The sequence below is a fragment of the Carassius gibelio genome, chromosome B1 (genome assembly GCF_023724105.1).
Source record: "Carassius gibelio isolate Cgi1373 ecotype wild population from Czech Republic chromosome B1, carGib1.2-hapl.c, whole genome shotgun sequence".
Lineage (NCBI taxonomy): Eukaryota > Metazoa > Chordata > Actinopteri > Cypriniformes > Cyprinidae > Carassius > Carassius gibelio.
In genome coordinates, this window is record NC_068396.1 from 8706433 (window position 1) to 8721976 (window position 15544).

Below are 15544 nucleotides of genomic sequence, written 5' to 3' on the forward strand. Positions count from 1 at the left end.
CAATCTCTCTCTGCGTTTCCTGTCACTATCTCTTCCAGCATTCATCTTCCACCAATAGCAGAGTCCTGGCTTAATACAGTGAAAACAAACCTCTTCCCACTACCCTCCATTACAATCTACTTCCATTTCTCTTCTCTTTCACTCACTTCAGCCTGTCTGTCTGAACTTAAGGAGGAAGACAGCAAGAGGGAAAGAGAAAGACCTTCTTCTGTAGAATCCACTGGCTGCAAGCCACTTTAATTGAAACCTGCAGCTAAGGTGCATTAAGTTTAATAAACCATATGCCAAAGCTCATATAAATAGCACACACACACACTTACTGTTCTCAGAGAGCTCAATGATGTAACGCAGGAGTGGACTGTTTCCATCAAAGGGCCGAACCCATGACAGAAGAACTGTTCTGCTGTCTGTCTCATTCAGAGCCACCTGCAGGTTACGTGGAGAATGGGGAAGTTCTCTGAAAAAGAGAGAGAGAAAGCCAAATTATGAATCAAAATACATATGCTTATATGCATTTTGCAGTGTGGAACATTCAAACACAATTCAAATTCAAATTTGAATTAAATTCAGGGAACAGTTTTCTATCACATCTAAATATTGACCATATGAGTCTGAGCATTTTGAGTTTTGCAGTGGCTCTACAGCAATCACTGTTAAAGTAAATAGCTGGTGAATTGCATTTACTTATTGTGAAATTAGCAACAGTTATCATGAGAATTGTAATGTTCAAACCGGTTGTCATTATTGGATGCACACTGGGAAAATTTAGAAAATGGCCGGTTCTTTTATAAATTCGCATGAGCTTACATTCATGCTGTGGAAATATAAACAGAAGACAGAAGGTAACGAGCAGAGGGCTGAAAAGGGGTGGAGCTACGGTTTATATTCTAAGATATAAACATAGAACATAGTTCACCGCAAAAATTAGTTTTTTCATATTCTGAGAAATTTATGGAAATAAATGGATCTGCATTGAATGGGTGCCATTCTGATCAAAAAGCTGATTAAAAACATTACAATAATCCCTAAGACTCCAGTCCATCAATTAACATTTTGTGAAGAGAAAAGCTGTATGTTTGTAAAAAAAAAAAAAAAAAAAAAAAAAAAAAGATCAGTAAGAGGTTTTTAACCTGTTTAAACTGTTGCTTCCAACTAAAATACGAGACCTCTATCCATTATAACGGCACCTATACAGAGGTATATCTTTTGGTAAGTAAGTGATATAATGCTAATTTCCTCAAAACACTTTAGATGAAGAAACAAATTCATCTACATTTTGGATGGCACCTAAAACTGTCATATTTAGTTCTCATGTAAAATATTCTAAGTATTATTGTATTATCTTTTTCTTTTTTCGTATTTTGTCTTGTTGCCATCCCCCCCCCCCCCCCCCCTATTTGGTAAGTCAGTTTTGAGATATCATTTATGTCTGTTGAACATACAGTGTAGGATGAGTCAAGTTTATTAGGGTTATGAGTTCAAATTTCACACCTAAATTATGAGCAGTACTAATAGAGACACTCAACTCAAATAGCATAAGTAGCCCTTAGGCTTATATGTACAAATACATGTGAGTCACTTTGTAGATCTGGGTCTTTGTTGCAGTGTGCACTTTCAAATCGGTGCTTCTGGGGTTCTGTGGAGGACGAGTGGTGGGTAGATAGAAAATAGAAATATCACTCAAAATATAAAAAAAAAAAAAAAAAAAAAAAAAAAAACAAGCAAAAAGTGTTCTTCATGTCTGCAAGGGGTTAGTGGTGTCTCAATAAGATCCTGAGCAGCTTAGGTATGAGAGATTCTTTCACAAAACAACAACAACAAAAAAAACACTTAGGTTGAATCTTTAGCATTTGTGCTTAAGTTAAAAAAGTTAATGTGTCTTTAAATAGTCAAACTAAATCAAAAAATTTTTTTGCCTTAATTTACTGTCCTTAATGTTGTTGACTTTATATCACGTGTGGAACCCAAAGGAAGACTGATTACTTTACTCTGCATTTATGGAGCTTTTGGGTCATTTTTGGAGCTTGAGAAGCAGCACATACTGTTAAGTGCAGCATGAACATTTAACCTAGTACCCTACTTTTGTTTTCCCACAGACGAAAGTCATCTGGATTTATGAACAATACGAGGTTAACTTTACTTTCTACTGTTGCAAGATAAAAAGTTCCACTATTTCTTCAACAGCATTACATTTATGAAAACTGCATTACAATATCACGTAATGCAATTATGCCCTTTGCAGAAGCTTGTAATATGTGTGTGAGAATTTATGCCCATCTGTCACAACATCCTAAATATGCAATAACAGCTAATATTGTTTAAAGCAAGGAACTGCTCTGCCGTTGTCTAACATGTGGTAATAAGAGGACCTGTCCACTGCATAAGATTAACTTGAAAGTCTGTGAAATCACATTAGCATGTGAAGCATTGCCTCTCCTTCAACCGTCTGATGAGTTTTCTTTCGAAAGAGTTTGCAGGCTGTAATATTAAAGGTAGGAGTATATTGTGGTGCTCTGTTATCTTAATGTGACTGTCAAAGGTATTACAGTTATTATTCAAATCGCATGTGTTTTCAATTTGTATCTCATAATTTAAATGTCAGCTGTTAGGAGTCTTTTTCTAAAGCCAGCCGAAACCCGATTTTTTTCTCACAGAATAACGTGTCTTAAATTAAATATTGCTTTATTATGCATTCTGTTAAGTAGTACTAAAAGAATTGAGCGACAATGCAGTCCTGTAAGCACATTTGCGAGTCATACAGTTTATTACAGTTGTTTCGTATGATTTATGATTTGTGATATTTTTTAATTTTTCTCACTGTTGAGCTGTGATGCGATTCAATAAGCTATACTCTCTCATTTTTCTTTAGGGAAGTTTTTTCAAGCTTGCACAGTAGGTTGATTTCCACCAAAAACTAGCAACGCAGCAGCATTTGGCTCAACAACCAATGAAATGAGTTTGGGGCGGGACTATCTCTTTGGCTTTGAGTGTTTGGGAAACCCGATGCTCCAGAAAACATTTCTTGTTATTATTAATATTGCAACTAATAGTTGTGTCACTGAATATTTTGTGAGCCATTTTTTTCAGGGTTTGTTGATGAAAAGAGTTCAAAAGAACAGCTTTTATTTGAAAGAGAAATCTTTTGTAACATTATACGTGTGATTTCTAATCAATTTAATTAATTCTTACTGAATAAAAGCGTAGTGCATTACTTGAGACTTTTGACACAAAAGGCACATTTTAGTTCGATCTGGTATGTTTACATCTTTTTGATTGTGAATAGTACTTTCAAATGCATCCAATTAAACAAGCACCCCACTCTTGCCTGTCATTTGTGTTTCTCTGTGTATCTCATCTAACTTCAAAGATCAATGATATTTCCTCTGCATCCATCCATACGACAATCCGTGGGAGAACAACATTCAGCCATCTAGAAGCAGTAATTAATATCTAAGCACATGCATGTGTGTGTGTGTGTATGTGTGTTTAATTAGTTCCATGATGCCACAGAAGTGTAGCAACATTGGCTAGTCGTCAAAGGAGCTGATCTTGGCCTTGGGCATCAGGCCATTTTATTCCACTCTCTCTTTATCTCCCTCCCTCCACACACACACACACACACACACACACACACACACACATCACAGCTGCTCCCTCCTCTGTCTTATCATTACAGCCCATTTTTGGATGGTTGTCTTGGCTTCAGAACTGCAGCTGAGATCCAAGCATCTTCCTCCTACAATAGCACTCCATAACGTAGCGCAAACTATACAAGTGTATTCGCTTCTGAGCGCTTCGTATCGAGCGTGCATGTTGGCGAGGATCTCTGTGTGTCTATTTCCGCTTACATGACTTCCAGTCGGGCGGTTTTCGAGTCGTTTCCAGCAGGTGAGATGACCCTGCAGGTGTAGTCTCCGATGTCTCCGGACCACGTCTGACTGATGTGGAGCGAACCTTCCTTCATTGACACTCGCCCACCAGTCGACACGCTCAGCGGCTTGGTTCCTTTCTTCCATACATATCTGAGGAGAATAAGACTCTTTATGATGACTCATAATCCACCAAAAATATCACACTCCAAAGACCTGCAGAAAATGCACTTAGCCTCCTGAGACAGAACAACATCAAAAGCCATATGATGGCTTCTTTCCCTTATATGCTTCATAATGACCTAAACAAGGAGGATAGAGACAGGGTAAGCTGTCTCTAATGTGAACTATCCCTAATAAAAAATATGTTTGTGTTTTGTGGTTGCCAGAATGGTTAAATGGTTCGACTATCATAGCTGGTTAGCAGTAAATATTGTGTGTTATGAGATAAACTGGCACTAAACATCATAAACCTGACAATTATGCAGGTTTTTCAGCAGTGACAAGCTTAAAAATAAACCCTTTTGGCAGCAGCGACAGTACATGACTAATTACGTTCAGAAAAAAATCTATATATTTGTCATGTTCCATTTAAATCATTTTAATTGGCACACAATAAAAATAAGTTATGCACAAATTATTCAGTCACATGACTTTTGATGTGCATCTACTGTGGGAGTTCATTCAGCGTTTACATCATAGCTCATCTGCCTCAAGTCTACCTTCAAATAGCTTAGAAAAGTACTCAAGTGGCACGATATAAGGAATCATTCATTTCTGTAGCACAAGTTGTGCGGTGTGAGCAGGTTTTAAATAATAGCAACAGCAATGATTTACTGTTGCGTCGCTAATTAGCAAAAACCAGTGCAGACCTTACAGAGACAATATTGTTAAGTTCGGGAAATCTAAGTGTCAAAATGCGTTCCGCAACATGCATCCGAGCTCAAGCTCTGACCTGACGGTGACTCTGGGGTCGTGGGTTGCGGCGCAGTTCAGCACAGCGGTAGTCCCCTTGATGACACGCTGATCCTCAGGAGGTGTTGAAATGAAGGTTCGACCTGATTAATAAAATGCAGTTTAGGACAAATTCACGCCACAGTTTAATCATTACCAACATCATTATTCACAGTTCTTTTAACCCTATTAGGTAATTCCCACTGACAGCTTCATTAGCAAAACAGAATGAAATTTACAAAGCATGAACGTTCGAAAATTCACGCTGCGTCTCAATAAACATATAGTGCGGCTAAGCAAATGAACAAATTCTCTCTCACACACAACCCACTGGGTCCAATTGACCTGATTAAAGCTAATGCATGTAATATTTTCAACATTTAAACGCTTTCTCCCAGTTAAATGCACAGAGAGTGTGATAATGATACTATTTTGAATCAGTTTTTATCATATATCGTATATATTTCAATTTTCATCATTTTAGTCTTTTTTTATGTTTATATGTTTTAGTTTTCAGTTTTAGTTTTAGCTGTTTTATTACATCAGCGTGTCTTGGCGTGCATTTTTTTAATGTTTATTGCAAGTAACAAAAACTTTTTTGTTTTTTTTGTTTTTCGAAATTCCATTTGGCATCGCCAGAAGTGCATAAATTACACACTGCAGTTTTAATCTCACAGACTTGCTTTTCCTTTTAACTGGCCAATCCACAAAAAGCATTATTTAGGCTGGATGTCAAAAATGCTCTTCCGCACACCCACACTAGAGCGTAAACCTACATCAGCATCATTAAGCATGCAGGGCAAGATAAACAGAGTCCTTGGGATTTAAGGGTGACACTATTCCGGTGTGAAATTACTGCGAAAGACTTAACATTTCACAAATACTGTGCACTGCTATGCCTTTACAATCAGCCTAGCTAATGAATGCTGCTATTAACCCGAACAATGACTGCTCATAAAAGGCATGTTTGGAAATTGTCTGCAACACTGCATTTGTTTGTCCATTCAAGTCATTAAAAACTACATATTTTTTCACAATTTTACACTTTCGTACTCAAGACTGTCAGGGCCACTGTTGTGTTGACCAGTCCCTCAGAGTTAGATGCCAAGCATGTGTAGTTTCCTGCGTCGCTTGGCATTATGGGAAGTATCCGTAAGCCTCCAGACTCCAGCAGAGTGAAACGAGGTGTCTGCACCGATCCGCTCGCTAACACCTGAGAACCTGCAAGATTCCCAGGGTTTAGTCACTGCTTACAAGTTTAACGTGTAACCGTGTAAATGACGTGCAATAAAGCGTGAATATAATCTAACATACCTTTCCTCCAAACAATGGCAGGTTTGGGGGCACCAGATGTCTCACAGGTGAAGACAGCTGACGTTCCATCAGTCACAGTGATGTCAGAAGGGGGCGTGGTGAAAGATGGTGACACGCCTACCATAAAAACAAATTAGTAAAAAAATCTAGAGGTGATAAGGGTGAATATGCAGGCTCTTTTTCTGGAAATTGTATTGCCAGGATTTCTAGATTGCCTAAAATGGAAGATGAATCAGGACTGAAAAGTAGTTCAGTTGCATGCAGGCATTATACATAATAATCCAACTGTGGTGTGCAAGAAGGTGGGGTTTACAGAAGGCCCAAAGAAATACAAATCGATCAATAGATCACTATATAGATCATGTCATTAGGAATAAATAATGTATGGTCACTCTAGCTAATAAGCATTTGGACACTTTAAAAATTAAGAATGTTACTGCATTAGATAAAATACCAAACTTTTCAAGCAAAACTTTTTAGAAAGATTTAATGAAAACAAGAGATATACTATTGTCCTTAAGTGTGGCAAATATATTTTTTATTAATATTCCATAACAATATGACTCCCAAAAGCTACATGCATAATTATTATTAAATGCATAAATAATTTATTTAATGTAACCTACAATTAATGTAACACATAGTAGCTTATAAAGGCGGAATACTATTTATTAACATATTATTTGTGTTTATTATTATGTACAATGATTAAAATCTCAAGGGAACTCAAACCATTTTTAAACTTAAAACTTAAACATAATGATTTCCATTTGTAATTATTCAGGAGTAAATGAATTCTAAAAATAAAATAAAAATAAAATAAAAATAGGTACACTAGAATTTCTGAGGTTATTAAGATTTAATAATAATATTAATAATATTATTATTATTATTAATAATAATAATAATAATAATAGTAATAATAATAATAATAATATTTTTTTAATAATTACAAATATATGTATATATACTTTTATAAATGAATGATGCATTAAATAAATCAAAAGTTACAGTAAAAATAAATGCTGTTCTTTTTAACTTTCCACTGATCCTGAATCCTGGCACAAAAGTTACTTAAACCCATGACCTAAGCATTGCTAGAGGAAGGTTTTGTAATAATAAAATTAAATAATTGTAAAATTAATAAACTGTAATAATATTACTTCTTTTACTGTATTACTTTACTAAATGCAGCCTTGGTGAGCATAAAAGGCTTCTTTTAAAAACATTACAAAAAATCTTAGGTTGCGTTTCCACTTGGCATTAACATGCGATCACCATGATCCAAGCAAGCAGATCAAGACCTGATGCATTCACACTTGGGAACATCAACTTTTGTATCTGGATAACTGATCAGATCTGTCTTTCCCGCACAATATTTAAATAAGTCTGCAGAGGATGGTGAAAGTCAACCTGAAGTGTTGGGTATTCTCTTGCCAGCTGTAGGGGGGTTTTGCCTGACGCCATCAAGTGAATGCAGACACGATGGCTGGATTGCGATTACATTACACTGAGATCACAATGTGTCCTTGACTACCTCTGGACCTTTCAATCAGAAGGACATTTACACTTGTCTTTTCAGTGTGTATGTGGACAACATCTGGATACAGGCCGCATGTCAATGCCAATGTTTCAGACCCCAAACTTCTGAATGGAAATGTAGCTCTAGTATATGTACATTATTATATGTACAGTGTTTAGAGTGAACAACCTGCAGCTTTAAATATCACGCCACTATTAAAAAAATAAGTTATAGAACTTGCTAATTAATATCATAAACATGATGAATTTGCCTAACTTTAAAACTCTCAAACTTAAGTAAAAACGGTGTGAAGTGAAATGAAACTTGAGAGGAAAAAATAGATGAGAATAAATAAGCGAGAGAGAGCTGGAGGTGTTGATTATGTGCCGAGTGTGTGTGTGTGAGTGTGTGTTAAAGGTTGATCTCTCAGTAGACACTGATTAATTACACAGATCAATGAGGGGTCTCTGAACTCCCTGATCAATTCACAACCAAAGGGAAAGAGAGCAAGATCACTGACTTTTAAAATATCCATGGCTGTATTTATGAATCTTCCTCCCATTAGCTTGAAGCAATTGTTCATCCAGAAATTACAATTCTGTCATCATTTACTCATCCTCATGTCATTCCAAAGCCATATTACTTTTCTTTTCCAGTGGAATATTTTTTTTTTAAAATAATACTAATACTACAAATTTATACTAACTACTAAATTATAATAATAAATATAAATATAAATAATAAATAAATAAATATATATATATATATATATATATATATATATATATATATATATATATATATATATATATATATATATATATTGTTTTAGAAAAAAAGAACAAATAATTTTTTTTAAAAATTAAATATAATGAAAAGAAATGGTAACTAGCACCAAAATAAATTCAAAATGTCTTTGTGCTACAGTCATACAGGTTTGGAACCACATGTGAGTGATTAAATGATGGCAGTATTGAATTTTTTGGTGAAATGTTCCTACAGCTGTTAATCTTACTTGTGACGACCAAGTTGGTATATGCCTGTATTTCTCCAGCTGTGTTTTCAGCGAAGCACTGGAAAATTCCAGCATCGTCTGGTTGAATTCTCTGCACTTGCAGAACCATTGAGGAAGAGATGAGTTTGAGTCGAGGGTTGCTTAGTGTGGAGAGGGGGACAGCATCCTTGAACCATTCCAGCTTTGGAGTGGGAACCCCTGGATAATACATGAAGCATGACGATGTGTTTAAATACTTATCACTATAACACACGCACACACACACACACACACACACATATATATATAAAGTACAAGATTTGTAATGCTACATTTATTTGCTAGAAAAAAAACATTAAATTTGAGAAATAGTTGAAATACATTTTATTTATCTTTTTTTGTAATATCCTTTAAAATAGAATTAATTTTTGGGATGCAAAGCTGAATTTTGCGCATTATTACGACAATGTTGGAAACAGTTGCTTAATATTAAATTATAATAATAATAATAAACTGACCCTCTGAGCCTCTAACTCTAGTTTTCTCTATTCTTTTTCTATTCTATCTAATTGTTTTCTTTTTATTTACTATAAAAATGACCCTCAAACACTAGCATTCTCTATTCTTTTTCTATTATGTATGCATTAAAATGAAAAAAATAAAAATAAAAATGCATTATGGTTTCCATAAACATTTTAAGCAGCAATTCTGATTAATTGTGCACCAATAATAATTGATAATAATTAAGCACCAAATTAGCATTTTACAACATCCTGAAGTATATTAGGTAAAAAAAAAAAAAAAAAAAAAAAAAGTAATAGTTATATTTTTTATCATAGGAATAAATTAAATTTTAAAATATATTAAAATAGAAATAGTAACTGATATAACAGCAATAATATTTAATACAAGTTTAAATGTATTTTGGTCTTATTAATGCAGCCTTGGTGAGCATGAAATACTTTTAAAAACATTAAAATCTTAATTACTCCAAACTTTAACCAGAGTGCATGCACCCCAAATATTTAAGGCATAGATTTACACAAATACCACATGACATTTGATAGAAGAGAGAATTATTATCAAAGCAGACACACACACACTGCTTGATAAATCACAAGTTAATGTTTTCATCAATAGGCCTTCATCAGGGCACACTTTGGTTTAATTAATGAAAATTTTATCTAATAAATTGGCTTTGATTGATTAAACTTCCAATAAAATTTTGACATGCTTCACAGACAAAAAAGCTGAAGATTTGGAGAGGATAAGAGAGGGAGCGAGAAATCAAGAAGCGAGCATGAAAACGAATAAAATGGCAATTATACATATTAGCAATAATTGTAAATTAAGTTAATCTGCAGGAACTCATGATATGCTCATCACGATATGCAAATTAAAGAATACATCATGGATAAATCCTGCAGCTCAACACTTTAAAAGGTCAAATAGCGTGAATCCGCTCCACCCGCCTCCCATCGTTGATAGTCGTGTCACACCCACGGATGCAAGACAAGGATGTTAAAATAAGACTGTCAAAAACAAGCTCGCTGTAATTAAATTTCTGACAGTTCATGACAAAGTGTGCACAAACTCAGCTTCACACCCTTATGAAAGTGCAAAAAGAGCTTGACGAGATTCACAGCAAGTGTAAATTGCAGAGGTACAATCTCTGCCACAAAAAAAGGAAAAGTCTCAGTAGTTTTCAAAAGTTTCATGAAAGTGAAACTGTCCAGATTTCCGTTAAATAAAGGGGGAAAATATTACGATTGAAAGAAGGGGACAAGAAAGATCTGTTTGAGGTCTCTCTTTACGAATTTTCCTTGTTAGAAGTCATGAAAAGTTTAACTTTTAGACACTTGGAATTTGTTGCTGAAATGTAGGTCAGATTTACGCAGCTTGTTAAAAGGATTTTCTAGTCGGATTCTATTCCTCCGTTGCCCTGTGAGCCATTGATATACCTCATGTCTTTTAACGAGATCCTAACGTATTATGAACACTGATGCCAATTAGCGGCTAATTCCATTAGCGCCTCGCTCGCCTTTTCTAATGTACTTGACCGCTTATTCTAGATCACTCATTTAGTCAATTAAATAAAGATGAATTCAAATAAGGACACGTGGAGGAAACGAGTGGGGGACGATGCGGCGCGCTTGGCGAAAAGGTCAAATTTGTGAGGCGACAAACGGCTACGATAAAAGTCTTCCAGTTGACTCAGCACATAAAATGAATGACGTTCTTATAACAAATAGTCATCTGAAAGCACACCGGCCACAGTAAAATGAACATCCTATAGCATAGTGCAGAAATGGAAACATTATGCTTTTAAAAGAAGCATTTAAGGTATTGCACTGGAAGTTAAGTGACTTTTTTGTGCAAGTGCTGACAGTTTTTATACTCTTGACAATATAAAGATTATACTTTCCTACAGTGGAATGGTTATTCAGCAGCAGCCGATGTAGGACATGTATTATATTACTCTAAAGTGGTCAAACTCAGAGGTGGTGCAGTAATTTGATAGGCAGTTGTCTCCAGGAGGGGCGGGGCTTACCTTTGGCCTGACAGTGAAGCTCCACGGTTTTCTCAACTTCCGTAATCACCGACCTTTTTGGTTTTGACGTGAAGTACGGAGGCTCTGTGTTCATACAACACACACACACACAGTATACAGTATACTTGTCAATATACGCAAGATTTCAATGTTTTCTGAAGAAAGGGTGATTGGTGTTCTGGGTGGTAATAAGGTGTTGTAAAGTGTTGTATGTATTCTAGATGGTTGCTAGAATGCAGTTAGGTGGTTGCTTAGATGTTTTAAGTGGTTGTTTAGGTATTTGTGGAAGACATCATGTGTTGTGTCCCTCATGCCAATGGGTCTGCATTTATATTTTCACCATTAAATACCAATATGGGTGTATTCCAGAGTCTGCTGACATAACTATATATTCAAGAAGCGTATATTTTGAAGTCATGATGAAAGAGTAAAAGTATGGATGAGTACTTTCACTAAACTACATGTACAAAACAAAAAGTGAGTCCAAACTTTTCCAGGAGTCTTTGGTGCCACACTTAGCTTATTATACTGAGCTGTATAAATGTATACATAAAAAAGAAAACCCTTTTAATCACTGCACTTTTATTTTCAGATTTCTTGACAGGAAAAGCAAGACTCTTGTTACTTTTTCACACACCTGGCATTTGTTTTTTTCCTGCTCTCGCCTTGTCTAACTCACTTCAAATGAAAAAAGACGAAGGACTTGTTAAGCGTGTTGCTGATAACAGCTTTTCATTTGCTGAAGAATATCGCGGAAAAAAAAGGAGGGGGTTAAACAAATAACAACAACAGCAAACGAAACGCCACAGTTTTTCTAATTCATTCTCATCCTTTCTTCTCTCTTTGCTCTCCACCTTTTGGTTCTTCCCTGACAAATCAGCACTTATTCAGTCTCATTGTACATTTATGCAGATCAGGATATACATATTCAGATCGGCGCCTGGATCGGATTCAACGGCAGAAACAATAAATACCTCCTCCATCTCAACCTCTTTTCCACTGCTGGCTGCTCTGACATGTTCACTTTATCTTTCTATAAAAGTCTCTATGAGCCTCCAACAGCCCCAATTTATTCATCACTCCATTGGCTGCCTCATGCATATGCATGCCCCCTTTCGCCCAATCATGTACGGCGCACACCTGTCAGACAAGCTCATTGAAAGAATATTCGTAGCTGTTTCTAATAAGGGTTGAGGTATAAATATTCATAGCACATCTTTTAGTGAAAAAGATCTCGGGGCAGAGAATAATATTTGTGTTTTTGGATCAAAGAGTAGGGATGTTAAGGAGGCTGAGGATGTTTAAGCCCACTGACATTCTGGAAACATGGGAAACTAAGAGTCATGATGCTCAGATAAAACGCCAGTTATTTGACCTAAAAAACTGAGAGCTAACCTGCTACTGTGTGAATAAATGAGTTTAGAAATTGTTAGAATTCACTTTTAAAAAATATCTAAATTTGTCCGCCCACTTACTGAGAGATACAAAGGTGCAAATTTATTAAATTGTGTCTACAACCAGGCTGATGTGTCATTAAAGGCTGTATTTAAACTTCTGCTGCGAAAAAGGCATCTGTTCTTGAAAATGTCACAGAGGCAGTTCCAACTGTGATTTCTGGAATGTTTATGTATTTTTGATTTCATACTGACTCTTTCCACAACCTCAGAAATATTTCTTAATCAAACCTAGCCATCAAATGCTCCATCAGAGTTTTATCTATGATTTAGCCACTTAAAGCCTTCGGTAAATCAGTTAGAACTGCTGGGCAATGCCACTAAATCAAGACTTTGATGAAGAACTATAATATGGTCAGCAGCATTCATATGTCTTTGTAGCTTGGCTAATATTTAAAAGTTAAGTTGTGTGTATAACTAACTAATTGAAAAATGAATAGAGAAAAAAAAGAGACAATCAGCTTATTGGTAAAGGCATCATCTGATCTTTACAACAGCCTTGAAAGCCTAACTATTAACTTAAATATATAAATAATATAAAGTTAACCAAAATGTAACTTAAAATTACTAATTAAAATAAACTCTTTTTTTTCATTTAATGAATTTCATACTAGACATTTATGATATAAATATCTATGATTCATTATCAGAATGATAACCAATGATAGCTATAACCATACAGTTAAAAAAAACTCCCCATATGGAGATAGTTTGGGCAATATAATAAATAAATAAATACATTGAAAAACCTTTCACACAGGATAACTCATTTTAGATTACTCAAAATTCACTGACATTAGAACAAGGTTAAGAAAGATCATTGTGCACATAGTGTTGTGAATTATGCAGAAATTCTTTGTCAGAATTTCTGATTGTAGATATATGTGACCCTGGGAAAATCATAAAATAAAATAATTTTGAACCATACAATGTTTTTTTGGCTATTGCTACAAATATACCCCAGGGACTTAAGACTGGTTTTGTGCTCCAGGGTCACATATGAATAATAAAAAAGTGATGAGACCCAAATCCACGGGACTTTAAAGCAGGGATCCTCAAATCTTACCCTGGAGGGCCAATGCACAGCAGAGTTTAGCTCCAACCCTGATCAACCTTATCTACCTGTGTTTTTCGAATGATCCTGAAGACACTGATTAGCTTGCTCAGGTGTGTTTGATTAGGGTTAGAGCTAAACTCTGCAGGAAAGGGGATCTCGTGGGCCAGATTAGAGGATCCATGCATTAAAGCATGAGTTGTGAGAACGTGACTGCAACAGAGTGCTTAAAATAAAAGTGTAAAATAGTTCTCATTGAACACTATAGTTTTCACTTTTGGGTTCTCAAAATTGATGATGTTTTTAAAATGTATTGCTGAACTGGCATATGTACAGTAATTCATACATAAACTTGTAGCTACACTTGACTAGACATAGCTGCCCAGAGGCATTGAAAAAAATGCAAATGAAAGTGGACTGACTTGCTTTAAAAGAGATCTGGTATTATTATACAACACAAAATTGAGCTGACTGCGGTATTTAATTCAACTATATGCCTGAATTCAGGCATCTCTCCAGGGCATTTCAGTAAAATAATACTTAAAAATCTGTCTGAACCTGCACGTATAGTAACAGCAATCATCTTACCCAGCACGGAGAGGTACGCTTTGGCCTCTGTGCTCTTTTGACTGCTGTTTCTGAGCGCAGCCTCACACACGTACAGACCCACGTCTGCTGAGGTGGGGTTACTGATGACCAGCCTGCGACCGAACGAGTCCACTCCTGCTGTTAGTCTCACCCCATTACGCTTCCAGAACACCTGCAGCCTGTCAAGAGATCTGCTCCACGGACACACACAAAACACAGCACATTAACTGCAATACTGAAATTAATACTCAAGCCAAGAATTATGGAGGGCACAACAACTATGTGTTATGGGTTAAATATACAAGAACAAATTCATACACTACATGGTCAAAAGTATGTGGGCACCCTGACTTTACAGGTTGGCTAGCCCTCAAAATCAAGCCAATACTAACTGCAATGTTTAAAACCAATTTTTGTGGTTTTTAGCCAATGTTTATTAGCTTTGATGTCATATACATATACAAAAATATTTGGGGTCCATAAGACTGCTTGATTGTTTGATTGATTGGTTTATTGAGAAGTTGATTGATTTATTGATTGATTTTATTATTTATTTTTTGTGTCTTATTTTATTATTATTATTATTATTATATAAAAACAACTGAAACTAACTGCTTTCAGATCTAATAAATTATAAAATGTACTTAATTCATCTGATGGCAAGGCTGCAATACAATGCTTACAAATCTTTTAGATTTAATCAATAGATTTGTATTTATTTATTTTTTATCAAATAAATGCTGCTCTTTTTTATTCACCAAATAATCCAGGAAAAAATATAAGTATCACAGTACAGAAATATTAAGCAGCACAACTGTTTTCAACAAACACACACACATATATATATATATATATATATATATATATATATATATATATATATATTTTACAGTGTAATAATATTTCACAATGCTCCTGTTTTTATTATTATTTATTATTTATTTCAAATAAATAAAAAAGAAAAATTTTTATCAACCCTTTTATATGCTGTTCTGAATAAATGTTAACACAATTCACTATTATCAGATATACATATTTAAAATTGACAGTCTCTTGCAGGAAAACAAATAAAAAAATATTGATGACTCATCCAGCACTGCACAATTTGTTTTACCAATCAAATGCTCTTTATACTATATAAGAATAAAAACCATCTAGTAAGTGGCAAATCAAGATCATGGCAGTGATACAGACTCCTTTAATATTATAATGAAGTTTCCACTTAATTTTCAACAGGAGATATG

The 15544-nt window shown here is 35.1% G+C and overlaps 1 protein-coding gene across 1 annotated transcript in view; it reads right to left on the reverse strand.

Annotated features, from left to right (window-relative positions):
* The window catches only part of LOC127949210 (protein sidekick-1), a 199493-nt gene that overhangs the window by 57943 nt on the left and 126006 nt on the right, over window positions 1–15544 (reverse strand). Inside the window, exons 9-16 of the mRNA XM_052546238.1 lie at window positions 14301–14491; window positions 11205–11288; window positions 8675–8872; window positions 6138–6254; window positions 5877–6044; window positions 4825–4927; window positions 3849–4022; window positions 321–457 (exon numbers count right to left, since the gene is read on the reverse strand). Coding sequence (XP_052402198.1) covers window positions 321–457; window positions 3849–4022; window positions 4825–4927; window positions 5877–6044; window positions 6138–6254; window positions 8675–8872; window positions 11205–11288; window positions 14301–14491 — 1172 coding nt within the window. The remainder of the gene's footprint in view (window positions 1–320; window positions 458–3848; window positions 4023–4824; window positions 4928–5876; window positions 6045–6137; window positions 6255–8674; window positions 8873–11204; window positions 11289–14300; window positions 14492–15544) is intronic.